Source organism: Mustela erminea, chromosome 13 (genome assembly GCF_009829155.1).
Source record: "Mustela erminea isolate mMusErm1 chromosome 13, mMusErm1.Pri, whole genome shotgun sequence".
Classification (NCBI taxonomy): Eukaryota; Metazoa; Chordata; class Mammalia; order Carnivora; family Mustelidae; genus Mustela; species Mustela erminea.
The window spans coordinates 57754484-57778294 of NC_045626.1; the positions used below are offsets into that span (position 1 = coordinate 57754484).

General features: G+C 35.9%; 1 protein-coding gene across 2 annotated transcripts in view; it reads left to right on the plus strand.

Annotated features, from left to right (window-relative positions):
• Positions 1–23388, plus strand: part of NDUFV2 (NADH:ubiquinone oxidoreductase core subunit V2) — a 33939-nt gene extending 10551 nt beyond the window's left edge. The window contains exons 2-8 of one of the 2 annotated variants that reach the window (XM_032309645.1): positions 6679–6744; positions 8141–8203; positions 8291–8407; positions 12219–12387; positions 13699–13808; positions 17664–17740; positions 23233–23388. In XM_032309645.1, the coding sequence (XP_032165536.1) occupies positions 6679–6744; positions 8141–8203; positions 8291–8407; positions 12219–12387; positions 13699–13808; positions 17664–17740; positions 23233–23326 (696 nt within the window). In that variant the 3' untranslated portion in view covers positions 23327–23388. The remainder of the gene's footprint in view (positions 1–6678; positions 6745–8140; positions 8204–8290; positions 8408–12218; positions 12388–13698; positions 13809–17663; positions 17741–23232) is intronic. The other variant, XM_032309646.1, reaches the window with a different exon arrangement.
• Positions 23389–23811: the final 423 nt, after the last annotated feature.

The window sequence follows — 23811 nt, forward strand, 5'->3', positions numbered from 1 at the left end:
TTTCTGTATTTTGAAAAATAGTGGGACATGCAGACTGATATATTTGTAGATTTTTATCTTCTTGTCAAGAACTGTGAAGGCTCTGGGATTTTACCCCTTCTTGCCAGCCAACAATTTAACCTGCTTTGGTATCATGGATGCTGACTGAGACTCTTGCGTCAGGCTTTATTACTCAGGCCATGCAGGGTAGCACATGCTTCTTGTTTGAGTTGGTTCTCCTTTATCCTCACATCCCATGGGAGTGACATGGAACAACCTGGGTGAATTCTTGGCATCACAACTGAAGAATCCAACCCCAGCTACGAGACAACTTGCGCAACATTTGCCCAAGAGGGAGATACCCTCTACAAAAATCCTTGAAAAGACAGTCTGGAACAAAAGCTGTCAGTGACTAGTGCCTCCTCTCAGGTGCAGAAACCCACACCTATGGAAAATTGTCTGCCAGCACTACTATTTTTTCCTCCCCCCCCTTTAAGTGAAAAAAGATTTGTAGATTAATTTCAGTGATGAGAAAGGAGATAGTATTTTTCAACCATCTATAATATACTTTCACCACAAAAATTGGTGGTCTTATTTGTATATAGATAATAAAAATAATTATGTGGAAATTCAGGAAGCTGTCACTGATCTGTTCTTTCAGACAGTGTGACAGTGACTGTTAGAGTCAGCTAACAAAGTGCAATTTAAAAATCTGTTCTTAAAATGCAGTTGTTCAAATCTTCCATTTTTCAGTTATTAAATGTTTTATCCTCGTATCAGCTAAGCAAATGTGATAATGCTTTAATAGGTTTTATAATACTTTCAGAGAAACTTTATTATTTGAACCTCAAAGCACTCCAGTAAGTAAACATCCCTGTTTTACAGGTACAGAAACTGAGGCTTAAAAAAATCCAAGTGGCTTTTGTAAAGTCACATGTTAAACAAATTTTTTTTAAATCTTGAAACTCCAGCATTTTTTTCTGTGGCTTAGCTGTTTTTTTTTCTTTTTTTCTGTTTTCAATCAGTAGTCTGTTTTCAGTGATTTGGACTTTAAAACACATAATTTGGGTAGAAGTGTCTATGTGTGTTAAAACTCATGTGCATATCCAGAATTATAGGTCAGCCAGAGAGTGCCTCGAAATAGATTTTCCAATACATAGCCATCTAGCCCCAGAGACCAGTTTTCAAGATTATCTCTGTATTTTTCTTTTTTTTTTCCCCTCTGTATTTTTCATTTTAAGTAGTTATGTGACAGATACTGAGCTAATGAGGAAGGGGTCAAATGTTGACCCAAAACTAAAGCTATTTTAACTTAAGAGATTAGTAGTGTTTAATTTGAATAATACGTAGGGAAGTTGGAAGGATTAATAGTAGAGGTGGCAAGTTTCATTTTCTATTTGATGAATGTTTCATTTTACTGTTTTTAAAGATTTTATTTATTTGAAAGAGATTGTATGTGTGCCTGCGTGGAAGGGCAGAGGAGAAGAATCCTAAAGCAGGCTCCTCTCCGAGTGTGGAATAACACCTGGGGCTCTATCGCAGGACCCTGAGGCATGACTTGAGCTCAAGTTGAGTTGTGTGCTTAATTGACTGAGCCACCCAGGCGCCCTGATGAATGTTTTGTTTTAAATAAGGTTTTTGTCAGTTAATCCATGCTGCATAAGAAGCATGGAAAATAGAGAAAAATATAAGAAACAGTATGGAAATAAGAATCCCTTATAATCTTGTTAACATTGTAATAACAGAGATAAGCGCTTTAAATTGTTATGGCCTTCCAGTCTTTTCATTAGTGTCTCTATTGAATATAATCAGGATGGTAGTTTATGCTTTTTTGTTTATTTAACCCTGATATTTTCCAGTTAGGATTGTGGCATAAATACATCTTTCAGTGTCATTATTTTTAGAAAATACAGTTTTGGCAACTACATAATATGAATTTTGTTGGAAGTGTTAATATTTACAACTTTTCAATGTTGGGGGGCTCCTGGGTGGCTCAGTCAGTTAAAGATCGGCCTTCAGCTCAGGTTGTTATCCCAGGATGCTGGGATCCAGCCCTGTACCAGGCACCTGCTCAGCAGGGAGCCTATTCCTCCCTCTGCTCCTCCTGCCTGCTTGTGATTTCACACTCTCTCTCAAATACGTAAATAACAAAAACCTTTCTGTGTTGGGCTTTTTTGTTGCTTGTGTTTTGCTGTAACAATACGGAGAATATATTTCTGTATAAACCTTTATCATTTTATACTGTTACTTAGAATAAAAGTCTAGAAGTAGAATTAATAAGTTAAAAGATGGAAACTTTCTTTCGTCTGTCCATACACCCTGTCAGTTTGCTCTCCTAAAAGGCAGTTTTTACCTAATGTATAACAGTTTTTACCTAATGTATAAGCATCCCTTCTTCATACATACACCAGATCTGTTATCGTTTAAAAAAAAAAAAAACAGCGCTAGTTTGATAACTGGAAATGTTATCTCATTTAAACAAGCATGTTTTATTTTTATTTTTTTAACTTAAATTCAATTAGCCAGCATATGGTACATCATTAGTTTTTGATGTCATGTTCATTGATTCATTATTTACCACCCAGTACTCATCACATCACATACCCTTCTTAATGCCCATCACCCAGTTACTCCATCCCCCCCCACCTCACTTTCCACAACCCCCCATTTGTTTCCCAGAGTCAAGAGTCTCTCATGGTTTGTCTACCTCTCTGATTTCTTCCCATTCAGTTTTCCTTCCCTTCTCCCAATGTCCTCTGTACTATTCCTTATATTCCACATAATGATAATTCTTTTTCTGATTGACCTGTTTCACTTAGCATAATACTCTTCAGTTCCATCCATGTCAATATAAATGGTAGGTATTCATCCTTTCTGATATTTCATTGTATATATAAACCACATCATGTTTATCCATTCATCTGCTGAAGGGCATCTCAGCTCCTTCCACAGTTTGGCTGCTGTGGACATTGCTACTTTGAACATTGGGGTGCATGTGCCCCTTCTCCACACTACAGCTGTATCTTTGGGGTAGATACCCAGTAGTGCAATTACTGGATTGTAGGATAGCTCTATTTTTAACTTCTTGAGGAACCTTCATACTGTTTTCAACGGTGGCTGTACTGCCAACAGTGTTAGAGGGTTCCCCTTTCTCCACATCCTTGGCCACCATTTGTTGTTCCTTGTATTGTTAATTTTAGCCATTCTGACTGGTGTGAGGTGGTACCTCATTGTGGTTTTAATTTGTATTTCCCTGATGCTGAGTGATGTGGAGTATTTTTCCATGTGTTTTTTGGGCATTTATATGTCTTTGGAGAAGTGTCTGTTTATGTCTTCTGCCCATTTCTTGACTGGGTTATTTGTTTTATGGGTGTTGAGTTTGGTAAGTTCTTTATAGATCTTGGATACCAGCCCTTTATCTCTTATGTCATTTGCAAATATCTTCTCCCATTCTGTAGGTTGCCTTTTAGTTTTGTTGACTACCTTTGCCATGCAGAAGCTTTTTATCTTGATGAAGTCCTAGTAGTTCATTTTTGCTTTTGTTTCCCTTGCGTTCAGAGACCTTTCTTGCAGGAAGTTGTTGTGGCCAAGGTTGAAGAGGTTACTGCCTGTGTTCGCCTCTAGGATTTTGATGGATTCCTGTCTCACATTTAGGTCTTTCATCCATTCTTCTGCATGTGGTTGTCCAATTTTCCCAGCCTATTTATTGAAGAAACTGTTCTTTTTTCCATTGGATATTCTTCCCTGATTTCTTGAAGATTAGTTGACCTAGAATTGAGGGGCTGTTTCTAGGTTCTCTCTTCTGTTCCATTGATCTGTCTGTTTTTGTGCCAGTACCATGCTTTCTTGATGATCACATGCATGTTTTAAATTACTAGTTAGTTCATTAGCAGTTACATTGTGACTTTTTGTTCATATTAATTCATTTTTCTCATTGATTTCTATGTGTTTATGATCTCTTCAAGCTGTTAATTTTTTGTCATTAAATGTGTAAAAGATCCAGGAGTCACCAGCATGGAGTTAAACATATGAGAATGAATAAGCTCTAAGGGGCAAAAAAATTCTGTGGAGAAAAGAACCTAGGACATGGCTGAGCCCTAAGGACAACCTACCCTGAAGGATTTGGGTAAAGAGCCAGTAAAGTAAACACAATATTTGGGGTCAGAAGTTAGGAAAAGAGGACACTGAATGCTTTCTGTTCTCTTAAGTTAATTTTTTATTATGAAATCTTTTGTTTCTTCTCAGAATTAGTTAAGTAATTCACTAGTGTTAGTCAGTAAAAATTGTTCTTTGATTTAAAAAAATCTCAGCTAAAGTGATGGCAGGGACTATCTTCTAAATTTTAGTTTCAGTTAATTTTTCAAAGCTTTATGCTGGTGGTGTTGTTTTTTTTTTTAAAACATTATTTGGGAACTCTGGCCTTCGTTTTATCTTTATCTCAGTTTATGTTCTGGACAGGCATATCAGGGGTATAAGTTTAATCTTGTATTTAATTCGTAGATTGACCCTGAAGCAGTTTGGGAGAATTTGAATAAAAGTATAAGAACATAAACAATCTCCTTGATGTGTTTTTTTTTGTTCTTCTAAGTTTTTATGTGTTTTAAGATGCAAAAAAGCAAAAAATAGAATCACTGTGTTCCTTTTGCTGCCCAAGAAAGAAAACCAAAACAACCAGAGTTGCAGCCCCCTGTGTACTGATCAGATTCTCCCCTCCCTGCCCCCGTTATCCTAAAACTGATATTTACCCTGTATTTTTTTTTAACCTATGTCCCACATTCTTTTTTTTTTTTTTTAAGTGTTTTAAATTTAAAGTCAGTTAATTAACAAATAGTGTATTTTTAGTTCCAGAGGTAGAGTTCAGTTATTCATCATTCTTAAATAAAACCCAGTACTCATTATATCAAGTGCCCTCCTTAATGTCCATCATCTGGTTACTGTATTTCTCCAAACCCCTCCCCTCCAGCAGCCCTCAGTTTATTTCCTATGATCAAGAGTCTTGTATGGTTTCTCTCTCTCTCTCTCTCTCTCTGTGATTTTGTCTTTTTTTTTTTCATTTATTTATTTGACAGAGAGATCACAATTAGGCAAAGAGGCAGGCAGAGAGAGGGGGGGAAGCAGGCTCCTCACTGAGCAGAGCACCCAATGTGGGGCTCGATCCCAGGACCCTGAGATCATAACCTGAGCCAAAGGCAGAGACTTAACCCACTGAGCCACCCAGGCGTCCCTGTGACTTTGTCTTGTTTTATTTTTCCCTTCCTTCCCTTATGATCTCTGTTTTGTTTCTTAAATTCCACATATGAATGAGATCATATGGTAATTGTCTTTCTCTGATTGACTTTCACTTAGTGTAGTATCTTCTGTAGAGTTCCATCCTCGTCCTTGCCAGTGTCAAGATTTCATTTTTGTTTAATGGCTGAGTAGTATTCCATTTTGTGTGTGTGTGTGTGTATGTGTGTATATATATATATACACACACACACTACATCTTCTTTATGCATTCATCTGTTGATGGGCATCTAAGTTCTTTCCATAGTTTGGCTACTGTGGACATTGCTGCTATAAACATTGTGGTGCAAGTACCCCTTTGGATCACTACATTTGTATTTTGGGGGTAAATACCCAGTAGTGTGATTGCTGGGTCGTAGGGTAGCTTTATTTTCAACTTTTTGAGGAACCTCCATACGGTTTTCCAGAGTGGCAGCGCAAGCTTGCATTCCCACCAACAGTGTAAGTGGGCTCCTCTTTCTCTGCATCCTCGCCAACATCTGTCATTTCCTGATTTGTTAATTTTAGCCATTCTGTGTGTGCCACATTCTGTATTTCGATCCTTTCTTGTTAATTAAACAAGTGTTTACATAAACTTCCTTCTTCAACTGAAATTTGGATCTAGGGAAAAGTTAAACACATGATTGTATCACTGCTTTTACTTCTCTGTTATATTTGCTTTCTCTGAAATATCCAGCTTTCGCTAGTTCCATGCTTGGTTAATCCAGTGTTCTACCATTGTGTGATTAGTAGAACTCAGAAATCAGAGGATTTCTGAATAGTGGCTGAATTGCTTTTAGTCGTGGTAGGGAGGATGGTAAGAGTGTTGGGGGTGGGGAGCAATAGGGCAAAGAGAAATAAAATGCAACAGAAGTAATCAAATGGATTCCCTCTAAAACAACTGACTGTGGTCAATGCATAGCATCATAAACAGCTTTCTGAAACTTTATGACTGGAGTTTTTAAACTAATTCAGTAAAGAATTGAAAAGGGGGCAATCCTTGACTTATTTGTGCAGAGTATATGACTCATTTGTACAGAATGAAAACATGTTTATGAAAGCCCACATTAAATGAATGCTGGCATCCAGCTTGATTCAGAAAAAAGTGAAAGGCCACAAATTAATGGAATATCAGCTCTCCTAATGGCATGCTGACAAGAGTGTAGTAGAAAAGGGTACATGAATTGGGAGATACGGGTTGTGGACCTGGTTCTTCCATGGACTTGTGTGTTACATTAAAACCCAGTATTACAATAAACCTTGGATTTCCATTTCCTTATACTTCTCCTGAAATAGAGATGGGCAGGGTATATAGCACAGTGAGCCATATCTCCTAAGATCTTTTACTTATATAAGTTGACACAGATCTTAAGGTATTTACTCATGAAAAATTTCTTAAGGCTTACGATTTGCTAAATTTTCTTAAAATTTTAGGGGAGACATATAAGGAATTTACATAAGACAGCTGTACAAAATGGAGCTGGAGGAGCCTTATTTGTGGTAAGTAATTATTCCTATTTCTTCAGAATGGAAATACTTGGAAATTTGGGTAAAACTGTTTTAACAATCCAAGTATCTTAAACACCAATGTCTCATTGTGGTGATTTAAATATAGCTAATTGAACTCATTAAATTTCAAAAGATGTGTGACTCCAGTTGAACCTCTTGAGTTTAAATTGACACCAGGGTAGCCCTGAATTTAGAATATTTTTTGGTGAAATTACTATGAGCCCTAAACTGATTTCTAGTCTCACTTTGGGTTCTTAAAAATGCTGTAATTTGGGGAATCCCAAAATGGTACTAGTTTAAAACTCCTGGATCTTAGTAATACAGTGAATACATTAGTAGTTCCTTTATATTTTCAGTTTTTAGGGTTTAACTACAGGTGGAGGCCCATGAACTCCCTAGCTTAACTGTACAGTTCAAAGATAAGATAATGTATCTTCTTTCTGTGATTAGATGCAGTTACCAGGGATTCATCTGGTGTTGTTTAAAGGCAATTGAGTTGACTTGGAGGATGATTTAGAGTTAGTAGTTCAGTTTTGTTAGCTGAGTTATTTCCAGGCTGAATCTTAATAAATGAGTTAACCATACTATTGTGTAGATTCCTGCTTGATAGTTTTTCATGTTTGTCTAAAAGTGTTGAATTTGCCATATACTTGAGATCATTGTCCAAAGTTTCAATTTTCTTTTCTTCCTTTATATCTTTGAAAAAGTAGAACTTTAAGAGTTAATATATTGAAGTATTCAGTTCTGTGTTCACCGAACATACTAAACATTAATTGATGTTAAGTGTTAATCTCAGTGTGACTCATTTGATTTCCTGTTTACATGCCATTTCTTGTCAGTTTTTGAAAAGGGCCTGTTCTTTTTGGAGAAGAAATAAAGCTTCTTGCCATTGGCTGGTTTTTGTTATGTGGTGAAGAAATGGTGTTTTTGTACCTTCCTAAAAGTAGTGGGTCCTTTTGATAATTTGATACACACTCTTGGAACAATGCCTGTTCCAGGTATACTCAAAATTTTGTGTCTTAATTTTCTAAGTCTTCCAGCAATGGTTGTTTTTTTTTGTTTTGTTTTTTTTTTTTTTTTTAGTAATTACACTAGAAAATCCTGTTCTCTAATCAAGTTTTTGGATTTGGTCCTAAAGCTACTTCTCTTAGTTATTAAAGAGTGATTTCTAAAACTTTTATGAAATTTTGAATTCTGTTAACAATACTTCATTAATCCTATTCATTAAATGTGTATTTAATAATTAGTCCTTTTTGATGCATGGATAGATTATATAATTTGGGAATTAAAGTGAAGAGATTAAGTGATCAGTAGTAGTATAGTAATATACAAAGCTGTCCTGAGGGAGTTTTGATAATTCTGGAAAACATTTTTTCCCTTTATATAGCACAGAGATACTCCTGAGAATAACCCAGATACTCCATTTGATTTCACGCCAGAAAACTATAAGGTATGACTAAGTTAATGGTATAATTAATTTATAAACTGTTTAATATTTTCCAGATGTACTAAAACATGTGCTTTTTCTTTGATACAGAGGATAGAGGCAATTGTAAAAAACTATCCAGAAGGACATAAAGCAGCAGCTGTGCTCCCAGTCCTGGATTTAGCCCAAAGACAGAATGGATGGCTGCCCATCTCAGCTATGAACAAGGTACTAAATTCATTTTTACCTTAGTTTGAAAAGATGAGAGACTGTGTATGAATTTCTTCTTATGTAGAAATTCCTCTGATGGTTTTTAATGTCAGAATCAAGGAATTTGAGGCTTTTAATCATTTATGTTTCCTCAAATTTGTGTTTTTGTTGGTTCTCTTAACGATGTGGAGAACTGAAAAGGTAGAGCTTTTTATCCTTGCAGGAAATAGTAAAGGCATTATCGTGAAAGTCGTTTTCTCTTTTTTTTTTTTTCCTTTTTTTAAGATTTTCATTCATTTATTTGACAGACAGAGATCATAAGTAGGCAGAGAGGCAGGCAGAGCCTGGGAGGGGAGGGGGGAGCAGGCTCCCCGCTGAGCAGAGCCCGACCCAATGGGCCTGATCCCAGGACCCTGAGATTGTGACCTGAGCCGAAGGCAGAGGCTTAACCCACTGAGCCATCCAGGCGCCTCTCTTTTTTCCCTTTTTGAAAGAAATGGCCATAATAAAGATAAAAGATCTTGCATGTGTATTATTTGCTGTCAAGGTATTCTGAAAATAAATGTGCTGTTTAAACACAAATGATGGAGAAAAGGATCTGCTCACAGTTAATACGAATCTTCATATTATTTTGCATCTTTGGCTACAGACTTTAATAAAATTTATATACTACATAGTATTTGATGGTACCCTAGACTTGATAATCAGCAACATACAGAAATGGTATGGGTGACCCATTTAAAGGTTAGTCTATTCATACATTCAAAAAAACCCAACATTTATTTATTTATTTATTCGACAGACAGAGATTACAAGTAGTCAGAGAGGCAGACAGAGAGAGAGGAGGAAGGCAGAGAGGCAGACAGAGAGGAGGAAGCAGGCTCCCTGCTGAGCAGAGAGCCTGATGTGGGGCTCGATCACAGGACCCTGGGATCATGACCTGAGCCGAAGGCAGAGGCTTTAACCCAGTGAGCCACCCAGGCACCCCATACGTATTTTTAAGACTCATTTTTTTTCTAATTGTGGTTTTAGCAGTAATCCACATTTCACATTTATTCATGTTTTATTAATATAACTATATTTTTGTGGTGTTATGTTGCAGGGTATAGTTTATGAAGTGCCATACAAAATCATGTCTTTTTTTTTTTTTACGATTTTATTTATTTATTTGACACAGAGAGAGATCATAAATAGGCAGAGAGACAGGTGGGGGTGGGGGAAGCAGGTTCCCTGCTGAGCAGAGAGCCCGATGCAGGGCTCCATCCAAGGACCCTGAGATCATGTCCTGGGCCGAAGGTAGAGGCTTAACCCACTGGGCCACCCAGGTGCCCCCCAAAATCATGTGATTCTTATGAGAATCACACAGATAATAAGCTAGTATGATATAATGGGAAATACATTTGTCTTTGAGTAAGAGATGTGGTTTTTCTGTGGACTTCCTCATCTGCAGTGAAGATTTTGAATTAGGATAGATCTCTTGAAATTACTATGTTATGATTCCTAAGTGATAGAGTTGGGACTGGACCATTTTCAATTCAGTGCATTTCTCACTTGGCTGACTCTTGCAGAGATTCTTCTATACTTCATTTCTCTTTTATACTTTTAAAATTTTATTTGGTCTATTAGGCTAGACCATTATCATCTTTCTTAAAGAACAGGAATGTCTGGGCGCCTGGGTGGCTCAGCAGGTTGGGCCTCTGCCTTCAGCTCGGGTGATGGTCTCAGGGTCCTGGGATCGAGCCCTGCATCGGGCTCTCTGCTCAGGAGGCAGGGAGCCTGCTTCGCCCTCTTGCTCTCTGCCTGCCTCTATGCCTACTTGTGATCTCTGTCAAATAAATAAGTAAAATCTTTAAAAAAAAAAATAAAGAAAGAATTGGAATGTCTTCAGTTGATTTAATGAAATGCCATAGGAAGATTTTAAATTTTGTTCATATCTCTTAATTTGCTTTTAACATGGTTATGGACCATTATTATTATTATTATTATTATTATTTTTGGACTGAAAATGATACAAAGCAAGTTTGATTGGTACTATACTTAGTAAAACATAGTCAGCTGGGTTTTTTCCCAATAAATCACACTACCCTTTGGGTATTTTCTAAATTACTGAACATTGTTTTTTGTATTATAATAGCAAACTTTTAAAAATAACAGTTTAGTTATGTTTCTATTTATAAATACTTTTTTCCTTGCAAAAATTTATGTTTTTAAAGATTTTTTTTTTAATAATCTCTATACCCAACATGGGGCTTGAACTTACAACTCCAAAATCAAGAGTTGCACACTCTACTGAATGAGCAAGATGTGTCCCCCAAATTCATGTCCTTAATAATGGCAAATGTGTTAGAATTCTTGCTGAATGGTAAGCTAACAGAATGACATAAAATAAATGACAACCAATGTGAAAATGTTTCACAAATATTGTCCTGTTCTCTTTAGAATTGAATGTATATGTGTCAGAGACAGGGAATAGTGTATAGAGAATAGAATCAAGATTCCATTTTTGTATTTGAGACTTCTTATGTTACTGTTTCTGTGACTCCCCCCTCCCCAAAGGAGAACCCAACCTTACAATCAGAACAATATCCAGAAGCTCACATATTAGTTCCTTAACCATTACTAAGGTGTAGAGAGGATACAGTAGCATCCCCAGGGGAGCTTTTTCAACTTAGCCATTAGTGGTAGAGCTCCAGCATGTGTATTTTCTGGCTCCAGCATGTGTGTTTTGAGAGGGCTCCCAGATTCAGAGGTACATGCCTGGTTTAGTATCACCAAATTAAATTTTGCACAGCCACTTACCTTTCACAAGTGAGCCATGGTTAGATGTTTTTTGAGAGTATATATCCTTTAGAATCTATTCTAATATGAGAAAGTTCAACATATTTGTCATCTGAAATACCATTTAACAAACTCATCTTTCATGTCAAAACATGGAAATGTGGATAATTATTTAAGAATGCCAGACATCAGATCTTATAACCTGATAGATTAATGATGTTAGGTCACCTGGAAAGTTGTCACCAGGTTGATAGTCATGATAGACTCTATGTGGACTGTACCTAGGATACAGCTAAAAAAACCTTGTTTTCCTTAGTAGACTTGGCCTGATCAAAAGAGTTGTACTCAGATGATGATTCCCTTGGTCCTGAACTCCACTCTGTCAAAAGAAATATTTACTATAAATACCTTGATGTGATGCGTAGGGAAGTACTAATCCATAAGATTTTTGTAGAGTGTTGCGATTTGAAGTAGAAGTGTTTTGGATTGTGCTGGAGAGTTACGTACATGTTGTGTATGTGATTTGTTTGCATATAAAGTGTGTAGATATGTAAATCAGTATAGGCTAATAGGTGAGCTTTGATTCTCGTCCCTTTTTTTGTGTTGCCATACCCCTTGCATGCAGCGTACATCCCAGTAACATCAAGGCTTTTTGAAAAATTGATGAAGGATTGAAAAAATACAAGTATTTAATTTATTGGGGCTTGGTCATCAAATTTTGCCATTTAGAAATTTCAGATTATAAAATATGAGAGTTGAAATGATCAAAGTAGAAATTCTTAACAGTGGAAGACTTAAAGATTTAGAGAAAAAGAAGATTGTTTTGCAGAGACCAGGCATGTGGTAAAGTAAAGGAGGTGCTGTAACCATTGGCTTGTGGGCTCTGTGCAATTGAAGTGTAGACGGACTTAAACCTCCAAATACCAAATACAGGTATATTTCCGCCTTATGAAGTTTTACATTTTTACCAAGTTGAAATTACGCTCTTTAAAACATACCTAAATCTCAATTAGTAAACATTGTAATTATTTAAAATTTCCTATTATTTTAGGTTGCAGAAGTTTTACAAGTACCTCCAATCAGAGTATATGAAGTAGCAACTTTTTATACAATGTATAATCGGAAGCCAGTTGGAAAGTATCACATTCAGGTCTGCACTACTACACCTTGCATGCTTCGAAACTCTGACAGCATACTGGAGGCCATTCAGAAAAAACTTGGTATGGGACACATTGTATTTATACCTTTTATGAAAAATAGGATTGTCTTTCTAGATTTGACCCATTTCTATCTGAGTTTTCCAATGTTTGCCATCTTACTGGATCTGATCTGCACTTCACCAGTAAATTTTTGTCTTACTATAGTTGCCCGCCTTTATTTGTTCTTATTTTGTATTTTTCCTTAGTTCTCAGCCTCAAAGCTGAATTTTCACCTTTTTTCCCCATAATCATTAGGTATGTTTGAAAAGTTTCTAGGGAGGGGTTTTAAAGTTTTCATTATTTAGAAATTAAGTTTCACTCATTGTGTAATGGTAGCATGTGGTACATTAAAAAGTGAGTTTACTTACTGTCCTTGTATTCTTCCAAATGAGTCTTGAAACAAATAAGATATGAGAACAGTAGGAATGCTTCAGAAAGGGAAATTTGAAATAAGATGTTATTACAGTGCCATTTATAAAATTATAAGGGCATTTTTCCATACAAAATAGCCATTGCTTCATTTATAACTCTATAAACCAAATGAAGTAAAAGGGAGGTACACTCTAATCATGTTGCTACTGAATATAAAGTAGTTGCATGTTGTAAAAATAGTTGGGCTGTATTGAAGTATATAAAACAGAAAGCTTACTTAAGTCTGCTCAAAAATTTCACCCTCACAAATGCTGATTAATAGTTGACTATAATTAGTTTTAGATTTTATGTTGTTTTGCTTATTTGCATCATAAAAACAAATACGGCTTTTTGCTTTTTGCACTTTATTTTTGCTCTAGCATATGTATGTCTGCCTTGTTTTTCTGTTATAAGTTATTCTGCAGTTACTTTCATGCATACATACCTTATGCAAAGATATTGTCCTATTGTATTACCGAGGCTATTTACAAGAACAGAATTGCTGAATCAGATTTTACTATATTTTGCCAAAATGTCTTTGCTGAAGATACGAGAGTATCTGTTTTCCTTGTAGTCTTAATGATCTTTGACATTAGCACTTTTCTGTTTTTGCCAGTCTGATGGTGTGACTGATTTTAGTAGGTTATCTATCATAATCGAAATGAAAATACTATATTCTGATACACTGCTGTTTAACAGCAAATGCTGAAGATATGAGTCCCCTGAAATCTTGTTTTTAAAGGAATAAGTCCACTTAAGAAATCCTCGAATGTTCTGGTATAATTATACAGAATTGTTTTAAGAAAGTTAATGTTCTTAAATAGTTGTTGTATACCTCTGTAATTTGTTGTTGTTGTTTTCTTAAGCTACATTGCTATTAAAATATAATCTGATCCTTACAGTGATTATTTATATTTTCAGGAATAAAAGTTGGGGAGACTACACCTGATAAACTTTTTACTCTTATAGAGGTGGAATGTTTAGGGGCCTGTGTAAATGCACCAATGGTTCAAATAAATGACAACTACTATGTGAGTATTCCATTTAATTTAAAGTTGCATAATCTCGTATTTAAAATATTTAAATATATGGTTTTCTGTCCTGTAGATACTGGTTTCTGAATACTTGTTTAAAAGAAACTGTTGGCATAAATATCCAGAAGGTTTTTTTTTTTTTCCTGTTTTCTAAAGTTTATTAAAAAACAAAGAATTGAAAAGCTTTGCATAAAAATGTCAAGTTTAGCTTCCACACTGTTGGCCACCAGGTTTTTAAAAATTATCTTTAAACATTTTTGCATTTAACTCTAGGAGATAATGAGATATTTTAAAAACTTTTAAATTGTAAAACATAGAAAGAGAAAATACCCGAGATTTAAAAGATACTTCACCATACATACTGTTACTAGGTATTATTTTTATCATCATTGTTACTATTTATAGAAATAAGCCAGTGATAAAGGTAAACCACCTCTATGCCCCCGAAATCCTACTCCTTTCACTTCCAGAGATAACCACTATTCTAAATTTAGTGTGTATTCTTCCTATAGGTGTTTTTAAACTGAGTATATGTATCAAGCCATACTAATATATTATATTGCTTGTTCTAAAAATTTTAGAGATGGTATCATTCCTCTAAGTACCACTTTAGCTGGACTGCACAAGTTTTGATAAGTAATATTTTATCATTTCTAAAATTTTTAAATATGTATTTTTAAAAATATTTGAGAGGAAGAGAGCAAAATAGAGTGAGCATGCATGGGGTGAGGGGGAGGTGCAAAGGGAAAGGGAGAAGGGCTCAGGAGAAGGCTCGGATGCAGGGCTCAGTCCCAGCACCCCAGCACCCTGGGATCGTGACCTGAGGCGAAGGCAGACACTTAGCCGCCTGAGTCACCCAGGCACTTCTAAAATAAGCTTTTTGATTTTCCCTTTGGCTGGTGTTTTTTAGAAGTATTAGTCTCCCAAGTATGTGGAATTTTCTAGTTCTCTTTTTAAAAGATTTCTTGCTGCCCTAATTATATATAATGGTTGTCATCCATAATATTGTTAGTTCATACTTTTTAGAAACTTACTAGTGAAAATTAAGCCCTGCACTGAGTGTGGATTCTTCAGGAAGGTATTTGCTTTGCTTCTCTCTTGTTCCTGTAAATACTAAAGTTCCAAAAGAAAGCTCCTTTCCTTATACCCTCCCCTGTTGTTCCAATGTATAAGGTTCTAGACCTTTAATTTCTAGTTTATCCCTGAGGGAATAGCCTTTTAGGGTGTTTGGGATGTCTCTTGTAGCATGCAGCTTTGTCCCTTAACCCTTTAAGCTATGAAACTCTAAAACCAGATCTGCTTGGTGTTCCACTTGTTTTCCTTTTTTTTTTTTAAGCTTTATTTATTTGACAGAGAGAGATCACAAGTAGGCAGAGAGATAGGCAAGCAGAGAGAGGGGGAAGCAGTCTCCCTGCTGAGCAGAGAGCTGGATGCCGGCCTCTATCCCAGGACCCTGAGGTCATGACCTGAGCCGAAGGTTGGGTCTTAATCCACTGAGCCACCCAGGCGCTCCGTTCTTGGGTTTTCATTGAGTTTTTGGCCTCTAGGTATTTCTTTCTTGTCAGCATATTTATAAAATTTAAAGTTTTTTGTTTCTTTAAAATTTTATCCAACATTTTTAGTTTTTTATAATGGTGGGGTGTTCAGTCAGGATAGCTAGTCTGCCATAATACCTGAAATGGAAATCTCCTTTTTTTTTTTTTTTTAAATGAAGATGAAATTTGATTTCTCTGACTGTTTAGATTTCTAGTGGTCTCATTCCCTATAGTGACTTTCTTCATTTTACTGATCAGAGATTGAAATTTCTTATCTTCTGTATTACCCATACTTTAAAAAAAAAAGTCCTTTAAAAATATGGCAAGTTTTGCCTTCTCCCACATTTCTGCAGTTTACTTATAATACAGAGGTCTTGATTTAATCAGGAATTAGACAGTCAAGACTTTGTGTGAAGCATTGTAAGTTTAGGGGTGCCTGGGTGGCTCAGTGGGTTAAGCCTCTGCCTTCAGCTAACGTCATGATCTCAGGGTTCTGGGATCAAGGCCCGCATCAGGCTCTTTGCTCAGTAGGGAGCTTGCTACCCCCTCCCTCTGTGCCTGCCTGCCTACTTCTGATCTCTCTCTCAAATAAATAAAATTAAAAAAAAAAAAAAGCATTTTAAGTTTAAATATAATAGCTTATGGATTTATATAAGAGATGAAGATTAGTAGTGTTACGGTCTTTTTAGCAAGGCAGTTTTTGTTTTTGTCTTTTAATCCATATCCAACATGGGGCTTGAACATAGGACCCTGAGATCAAGAGCCGCTGCTATACTGACTCAGCCAGCCAGGCATTCCCAAGGCAGTTAACTTTGATGGATCTCAGTTGTCTGGTGGATAAAATGAAATAGTCATGTAAACTTTGACTGCATAGGAAAAAACCTGCATAGGAAAAAAACCAGCTATGAAAAATACATTTTGAGGGTAGTTTTTGAGGGTAGATTTTAAATATGGACTTGACATTTGATAAAGGAATTATTTTCAGTTAATTGGGTGTGGTGGCATTATGTTATCTAAGAAAATGTTCTTATTCTTCGATGTGTGCTGAAGTATCAGGAGTGAAGTGTTATGATGTCTGCAACTTACTTTCAAAATGGTACAACCAAAAGTTGGGGTGCTTATGTGCTATATATAATGCAAATACAGAAAATCAAAAATTGTTGAATACAGGTGGTAGGAATATGAGTAAAACTATACATGTATAGTTTTTAAATTTTTATAATAGTTGGGGGGAGGTAAACTCATTAGATGACTTAAAGATTCCTTTTAGCTATGAGGTTCTGAACATTTGTTGAACCCTAAGCAGTTTGAAAGCAGTGTTTTATTTTTACATATGTTTAATCATTGAACAAATATTAAATAACTTCTGTGTGGTGAGGCACTGGAGATGCAGTGCTGAATCATGATTTCTCTGGCATAGTATCAGAGTCCTATAAAACATTTTTTTAAGTACTTAACAGTTTTAGAGAGGGAGTAGGAGTATGGTTTGGGCATTTTTCTTTTAGTTTAATCTTATCCATTCTGTTCTGACTCTTGATTAAACCTAGGGTGCAGGTAGGCACATGGGCATGTGTATCTGTGTGTTTCAATTGTATTTGTTATTTTAAATACCAGAACCCTTTCCTGAGGTAAAAATTTTATATAGGTACATAGTATATAAAATGTAGAGCTGTTGTCATTGAAATGGGGAGTGGAGGGAGGACCAGGGTCATTGAGATACGTTCCAAAAATAATTTCTTTTACCTTCTGTTCAAAAATTAAGTGAATTTGGAAACAGTGAATTTTACCTGGGAAAGAAAGACTGTATCATGAGAGTATTACATCTTTAGGTTAGAGATGGATGTTAGGCATCTACTTTTATGTTACTATGACTGCCGGTGCTAATTACTATTTGCACCTCACTGTTTCTTTAAGGACATAGCATTTGTTAAGCATGTGCCATGGCACTGTTCTGTTTTATGTATTTTCTCATTGAATCCTCAAAAACATTCTTGAAGTAGGTTTTCTCTAGTAAAGAAACAAACTTAAGGAGGCTGAATAACTTCCTGAAGATTATTAGTTATTCAGTGGTGGAGCCAGGATTCCAATGCAGAACTCTTTCACCTTAAAGTACTCCTCTGTATTGCCTCATTAGCTGCAGCTCTTCTTATGTACTGCATTTAACAGTATATATTGTATATAGGAGTTAATCAGTTTCTCCTACCTTGGTGACTAACTTGGGAGCCGAGACAAATAATGAACTAACTGATACCGGGGATTTACACAGATTTCAGTAGTAGGAAGTAATTTTAATATGACTTTTAATTTTTTATCCTAGGAGGATCTGACACCTAAGGATATCGAAGAAATTATTGATGAGCTCAAAGCCGGCAAAGTTCCAAAACCTGGGCCAAGGTATGCGTTTATTTCTATACAATAAATTTTAATGGCTTAACCTAATGTATTATTAATTTAAAAAATTTTATCCCTAGGGGCACCTTGGGTGGCTCAGTTAGTTAAGCATCTGCCTTCAGCTCAGGTCATGATCCCAGGGTTCTGGGATTGAATCCTCCTCGCCCCCAATCAGACTCCTTGCTCAGTGGGGAACCTGCTTTTCCCTCTCCCTCTGACTGCAGCTCCCCCTGCTTGTGCTGTCAGATAAATAAATAAAATCTTAATTTTTTTTAAATAAAAAATTTTATCCTTTAAGGGGTACCTGGATGGCTCAGTAAATTAAGCATTGAGCCCTCCATCCCAGTGCGGAGTTAGGATTCTCTCTTTCCCTCACTCAGGCCCTACCCATTACCCTCTCTCTCCCCTAAAAAAAAAAAAAAGATTATTTCCTAAGTTCTTAGGAGGTGTCAGGAGCTTTGGATAGTATTGAAACTAACCTGTCATCTAAAACAACTAATTTTTTTCCCCTCTAAAATCCTACCATATAATCATCTGGCATCTACTTGAATATTTATAGAAAAGGGAATTTACTACAAATAAAATCTGTTCCATTGTTTAAACGTTCATACTTTGACTCCATTGTTTAAACGTTCATACTTTGTTTCACTCTAATTTCCACTTACATGTCCAGTTCTGCCCTTTGAACTGACACAAGATAACCTCTATACCTCTTCTAAATGATAGCTCTTCAGTTACTTTAAATAGGTGTCTTCTTTTCCCCAAATCGTTTTCTTAGAATTAATGTCTACTGTTGTTTTGTTTTTTCTGACCTAGTTTTGGTTTTCCTCTTGGATAGCTTTTCTGGTTGGCTAATGACTTTAACATGGTACTAACATTAATCAGGGTATTTGAGATATGTACTGAGTAGTGCAGAGCATTGTGGGACTCTCCTCTTTGTTGTAGACATTTTGCTTATAATAATGCAGCCAAATTACATCAACTTTACTTCAGGTACATTTCACCAGTAATTGCACTTACAGTCAGTTAGAATGTCTAGATCTTTTTTAGCTTCCTGCACTGTTCACCCCGGTTGTTCCCATTCTGCAGTTGTGTTATAATTACTTTGCTTTCAATTATGAACCTGAACTTTTGCTGCTAACCCCTGTTCTGTATCTAAGTGCTTATATTGCTCAGAATTTTTTTCTGATACTAGCAAGTGTTTATGTAATTGTAAGCCCTGTGTTTTTTTCTGCTTATGCCATAGTTTTCCTTATCTCAATATAATTGTAGGTTTTAATGGCCATATAGTATTTTAATGTATTAAAAGAACTATGGTGTGCCCTTTATTCCTGTTTTAAATATGTTTTCCTGCTCTTTGTAATAAATAGCAGTTTTGTGTACTCTTTCAAGAGGTAGTTAGGGGCCCAGATATGTAAGTTGAGTTGAATGCTTAAATATAATACAAATTGTTTGTTGTAGGAGTGTTTTCAGGAGGAAATGATGTGTAATCTTGTTAAAATTATTGTGCTAGTTACTGTATAGAGAACAGTTCAAAATTTAGTGATGTTGTGGGGTAGAGGAATTATGAGTGATTTTTAGCTTTTTGGTCTGAGCACCTCAGTGGTTCCTTTAACTAAAAAGGAGATTTGGTTTGGGAAAGAAAAGTCACTTTGTTTGGGACAGGTTAAAGTTGAGATACCTCCTAGACATCCTTGGTGGAATACTGAAAGGTATATTTGAACCTGGGATTTAGGAACTAGATTAGGACTGGAAATAGGAATTGGGGATTCACTGATTGTTCCAGATGGTATTTAAAGCCATAAGGCTGGATGAGATTACTGGGGATGAAATTAGTTTGTTGTTGTTCTTAATATAGGATACTATAACATTATTGTATTTTAACATTAATAAAACAGTTAACTAAGTGCTACAGTTAAGCATTTTTCATATCTAATAATAGAGATGTTGCTTATCAGTAATTATACATAGTTCTTCACTGGGATTTTTTTGAGTGTTCTAGATTTGAGCCAAAAACTTCAGAATTACTGATTTCTGAACCTATTTTTTATTTCCTGTGTATCACCTTTTATTTAAAAGAGATGGGGCATCTGGGTGGCTCAGTCAGTTGAGGGGCCTACACTTAGTTTCAGCTCAAGTCATCATCTCAGGGTCATGGGATGGAGCCCCAAGTCAGGCTTTATGCTTAGTGGAGTCTGCTTAAGGATTCTCTCTCCCCCTTGCCCACCCACATGCTCTCCCTCTAAAATAAATAAATCTTAAAAAAATAAATAAATAAAAAGCAGAGGTAAATCTACTTACTTCTCAGTAATTGCAGAGCATCTGCCAGTGGTGTCTGTAGAGACTGTAGGTGGACATGGTAGTTCTAGAATGTCTTCCCACCTTGGAAGACAAAAACTTTTGCTCTCCTTCCTCAAGCTTTTTGGTTATATAGTATAATGAAAGAGATTGCAATGATAGTAACCAAAATATAATTATAGTTAGACTTCAAATAAACCAAAGTTGGGCAATTTTTTTATTAGTGTTTTTATAATAAAGAGCACTCTGCCCACATATGTAAAAGTCACTCATTGTCTTTGAGTAACCAGAGATATTAAACTGGTTCAGCAGTACCTGATTTCTGAGTACCATTATCAGGTCTGTCCTGACCAAAATCAGTAAGAGTCGTATTTCTGTGTGGTTCCGAACTGCTTTTTTATGTTTTTGGTAAATGACAGGTAGAAAGGAAATACTAAACTGATGATAAGGCATTGCTTTATTTTGATATTAAATATTTGTTCTGAGATTGTTATTTTCATTTTTTTTAATACCAAAAATAACTTATTTTAGCCTGCTTTGAAATTGCTAATTAAGAGGTAGAAGTTGTTTTTTAGTATGGTTAACAAAAACTAATTTTAAATCCAATTCGAATTCTTCATATTTAGTTTTATAAAGATACCTTTTTGCAGAATTCTGTGATGTACAGATAATATGAGATGTAAAGAAAATAGAGGTCGTTGCTGATGGATAAGTCTAGACTATAAAGTCACTTTTTTTATATACTAAAAGTAGAGGGCAGTGGTGTGTATATCTCAGCAATATTAAAAGAGTAAGCACTAAACTTTCATGACTAGCTTTTCTTTAAAAAGTATTTCTAGGGCGCCTGGGTGGCTCAGTGGGTTAAGCCGCTGCCTTCGGCGCTCAGGTCATGATCTCAGGGTCCTGGGATCGAGTCCCGCATCTGGCTCTCTGCTCAGCAGGGAGCCTGCTTCCTCCTCTCTCTCTCTCTGCCTGCCTCTCTGCCTACTTGTGATCTCTCTGTGTCAAATGAATAAATAAAATCTTTAAAAAAAAAAAAAATAAATAAAAAGTATTTCTAAGCCATAAACAGTGTACAGAAGGCCAAGTTTTCTAGAATGCAAATGAGTTAAAATGAATGTACAAATAGTGTTGGAATGGCTAAAAAAAACCAGATTTACCTTCTGAGTTGTAACAAAAACTAGGTAATTAATAGATGGCATTTTAAACATAACACTTGAGGTGAATCATTTTTTGTTCTTTTTTTATGAAGTGAAAACCCTAATGTAAATTGTGAATGGAAGGGCTAGATCCCTGCCTCTGGTGTCTGATGCGTATTTACAGATAAAATGAGGGGAAGGCTATATGATTAATAGATGAAACACAGTCTGTGGACTTCACATCTTTGGTAGCATTTTAATGTGCATTTTGTGTAGGGTGAGGGAAGGAGAAGGTTTGGAAGCAGACACAAGAGGCCATTAACACCCCCCCCCCCCGCCCCCGGGCAAAGTAGGTCATGGGACTATAATTACATGGAACAAACTTTACAAAAATGGACCAGATCACTCTTGAAATTACTTTTATACAAAAATCCACAATTCCTTGAAGAGTTCAGGCAGTGTGCATGATTAATTCTCCCACTACTGTTCTCAGAACCCGTTTTTATAATCTTCCTAAAAGTAAGTTCTTCGTGTTGGTAAAGAAGGTAGGTGAGCTTAAACCATAGAGGAAACCTAGAAAAGGGAAAGAAAGGTCCTCCAAAATAATTTCATTAGCAAAGAGCAGTAGGTATTACATGTATTATTAGTTAACATAAAACAATTAACAAAGCCAAATACTGGTTATTATTTATTTATTTTTTACTAAACTTCGATACCATTTTGCCACTTACCTACATTAATTTTAGATTCAGACAGATAGCTCGTAGTTGTTTTTTGATCTGGTTTTCAATGCAAATATATTAATTTCTGACTTTGTAGGCACTCTTCATTACAATACACACTTAGTTACTTCCATTGTGGAATGTAATAGCTTGAAAGATCTTAAAGAATTATCTTGTTCCCTGAATAAAAAATGATTTCCTGGAGCTCTAAAAAAAACTTGCAAGATTGATGACAGAATGTGAAGGACAAAGCAAGGAGTAAAAAGATGTAAATTGAACAATTCTTCAGCTGAAATCTGTGACAGGAGCAGGTAAATTAACAAAGCCAGGAAATTAGGAGGGGTGAAATAGTAGTAGGTGCTGAGCTGGGCTCTAGCAACAGAGGTCAGACAGAGGAAGAGGTGAGTGATTCCCTGGGAAAGTATGTGTGGGGGTGAACAAAAGACAGGTTGTTCTACCTCTGTGCTTGCCTCTTCATAGATTCCTACCTAAGGACCTGTTCCTGTTTTCTTTGTGGCTGTGGGTAGCCATTCTGATCTGGAACCTGTTTTGGAAAAGTTAATACTACTAATATTGCTTTTAAAAATATGAATACCAGTATATACTCTGTTTCCAGTGCCTCTAAGGAAACACCCTTCTAAATCTCCAAATTCCCATTTCCTGTAATACCTCTTTTATTTCCAAATCTAATGTTTGTATTCTATTCTGTTCACTATGATAATGGATCTCAATCTGAGTAAAATTCAAATATAAAAAGAATAAATGTACTGCTTTTATTAAAACATCATTTTTTTTAAAAGATCTTGGAGGGAGGAAAGAATCTCAAGCAGACTTTGCGCTGAGCCCAATGTAGGGCTCCATCCCACAGCCCTGAGATCGTGACCTGAGCCGAAAAGAAGAGTCACCTGCTTAGCCAGCTGAGCCACCCAGGCACAGGATTTTTAAAAATGCCCTCTGGGTCTGCGTTAGTTTCTTATATTTCTTAGCTCTGACCCTTGGACAGGTGGTGAAACCCCTAAGCCTTCATTTCTGATCTGTAAAGTAAGGCCAGTATTACTTGTCTCATGGCATTATTTAAATGAGCTAATACATGTACTCTGCTCAGTAAATGGGAAGTAGTAGTGTTACTTTATATTTTTCATATTTATGGTGAGTTTTGGTATGTCCATTTTCATATTTAACTTCTGAAAATCTTGCAGCAGTTGAAATGCTTGAATTAAATAATCCATGCAACTTTTGGATGAAAAATAGTTACTGGGCGGTTGTGAAGTAACATTTTAAATAAAGATTTATAAATGGTAATCATTCATAGTTTAATGTTACTTGCTCTTTTCAGGAGTGGACGCTTCTCTTGTGAGCCAGCTGGAGGTCTTACCTCTTTGACTGAACCACCCAAAGGACCTGGCTTTGGTGTACAAGCAGGACTTTAATTTATATTCAGCTGTAAATATTGTCACTGGAGAAATAAAAAGGAATCTCCTATCTACATAAACTTTTTATATTGTTCATTTCATTGTATATACTTATGCTATAAGTGTCATGTTGAAACTTCAGAGTACCATTTTAGTTTTTTGCTATCTCTGGCTAACTGTGAAGACACTATTTCATAATGTAGTTAACAATCACTCAGTATCATCATTTTCAACTGCCAGGTCACTTTAATCAGTAACATTAGATTATTGTGAAGTAAAAACTATGTCAAATTTCACATATGTTTTGCTTTAACTAAACCCAAGTCTTAACATGATCCTTTTATACACCTTGTTTACATTAGTACTCCCCTCCCTTTAAACATTTTCAGATTTACAGCACATAATTATTACTCTACTTCCAACGAGTAAGTCATACTTCAGGTAGAGGTCTAAGGATAAAGCAGTTACCTCTAGAAGTAGTGTTCTATCATTTTTATGAAAGA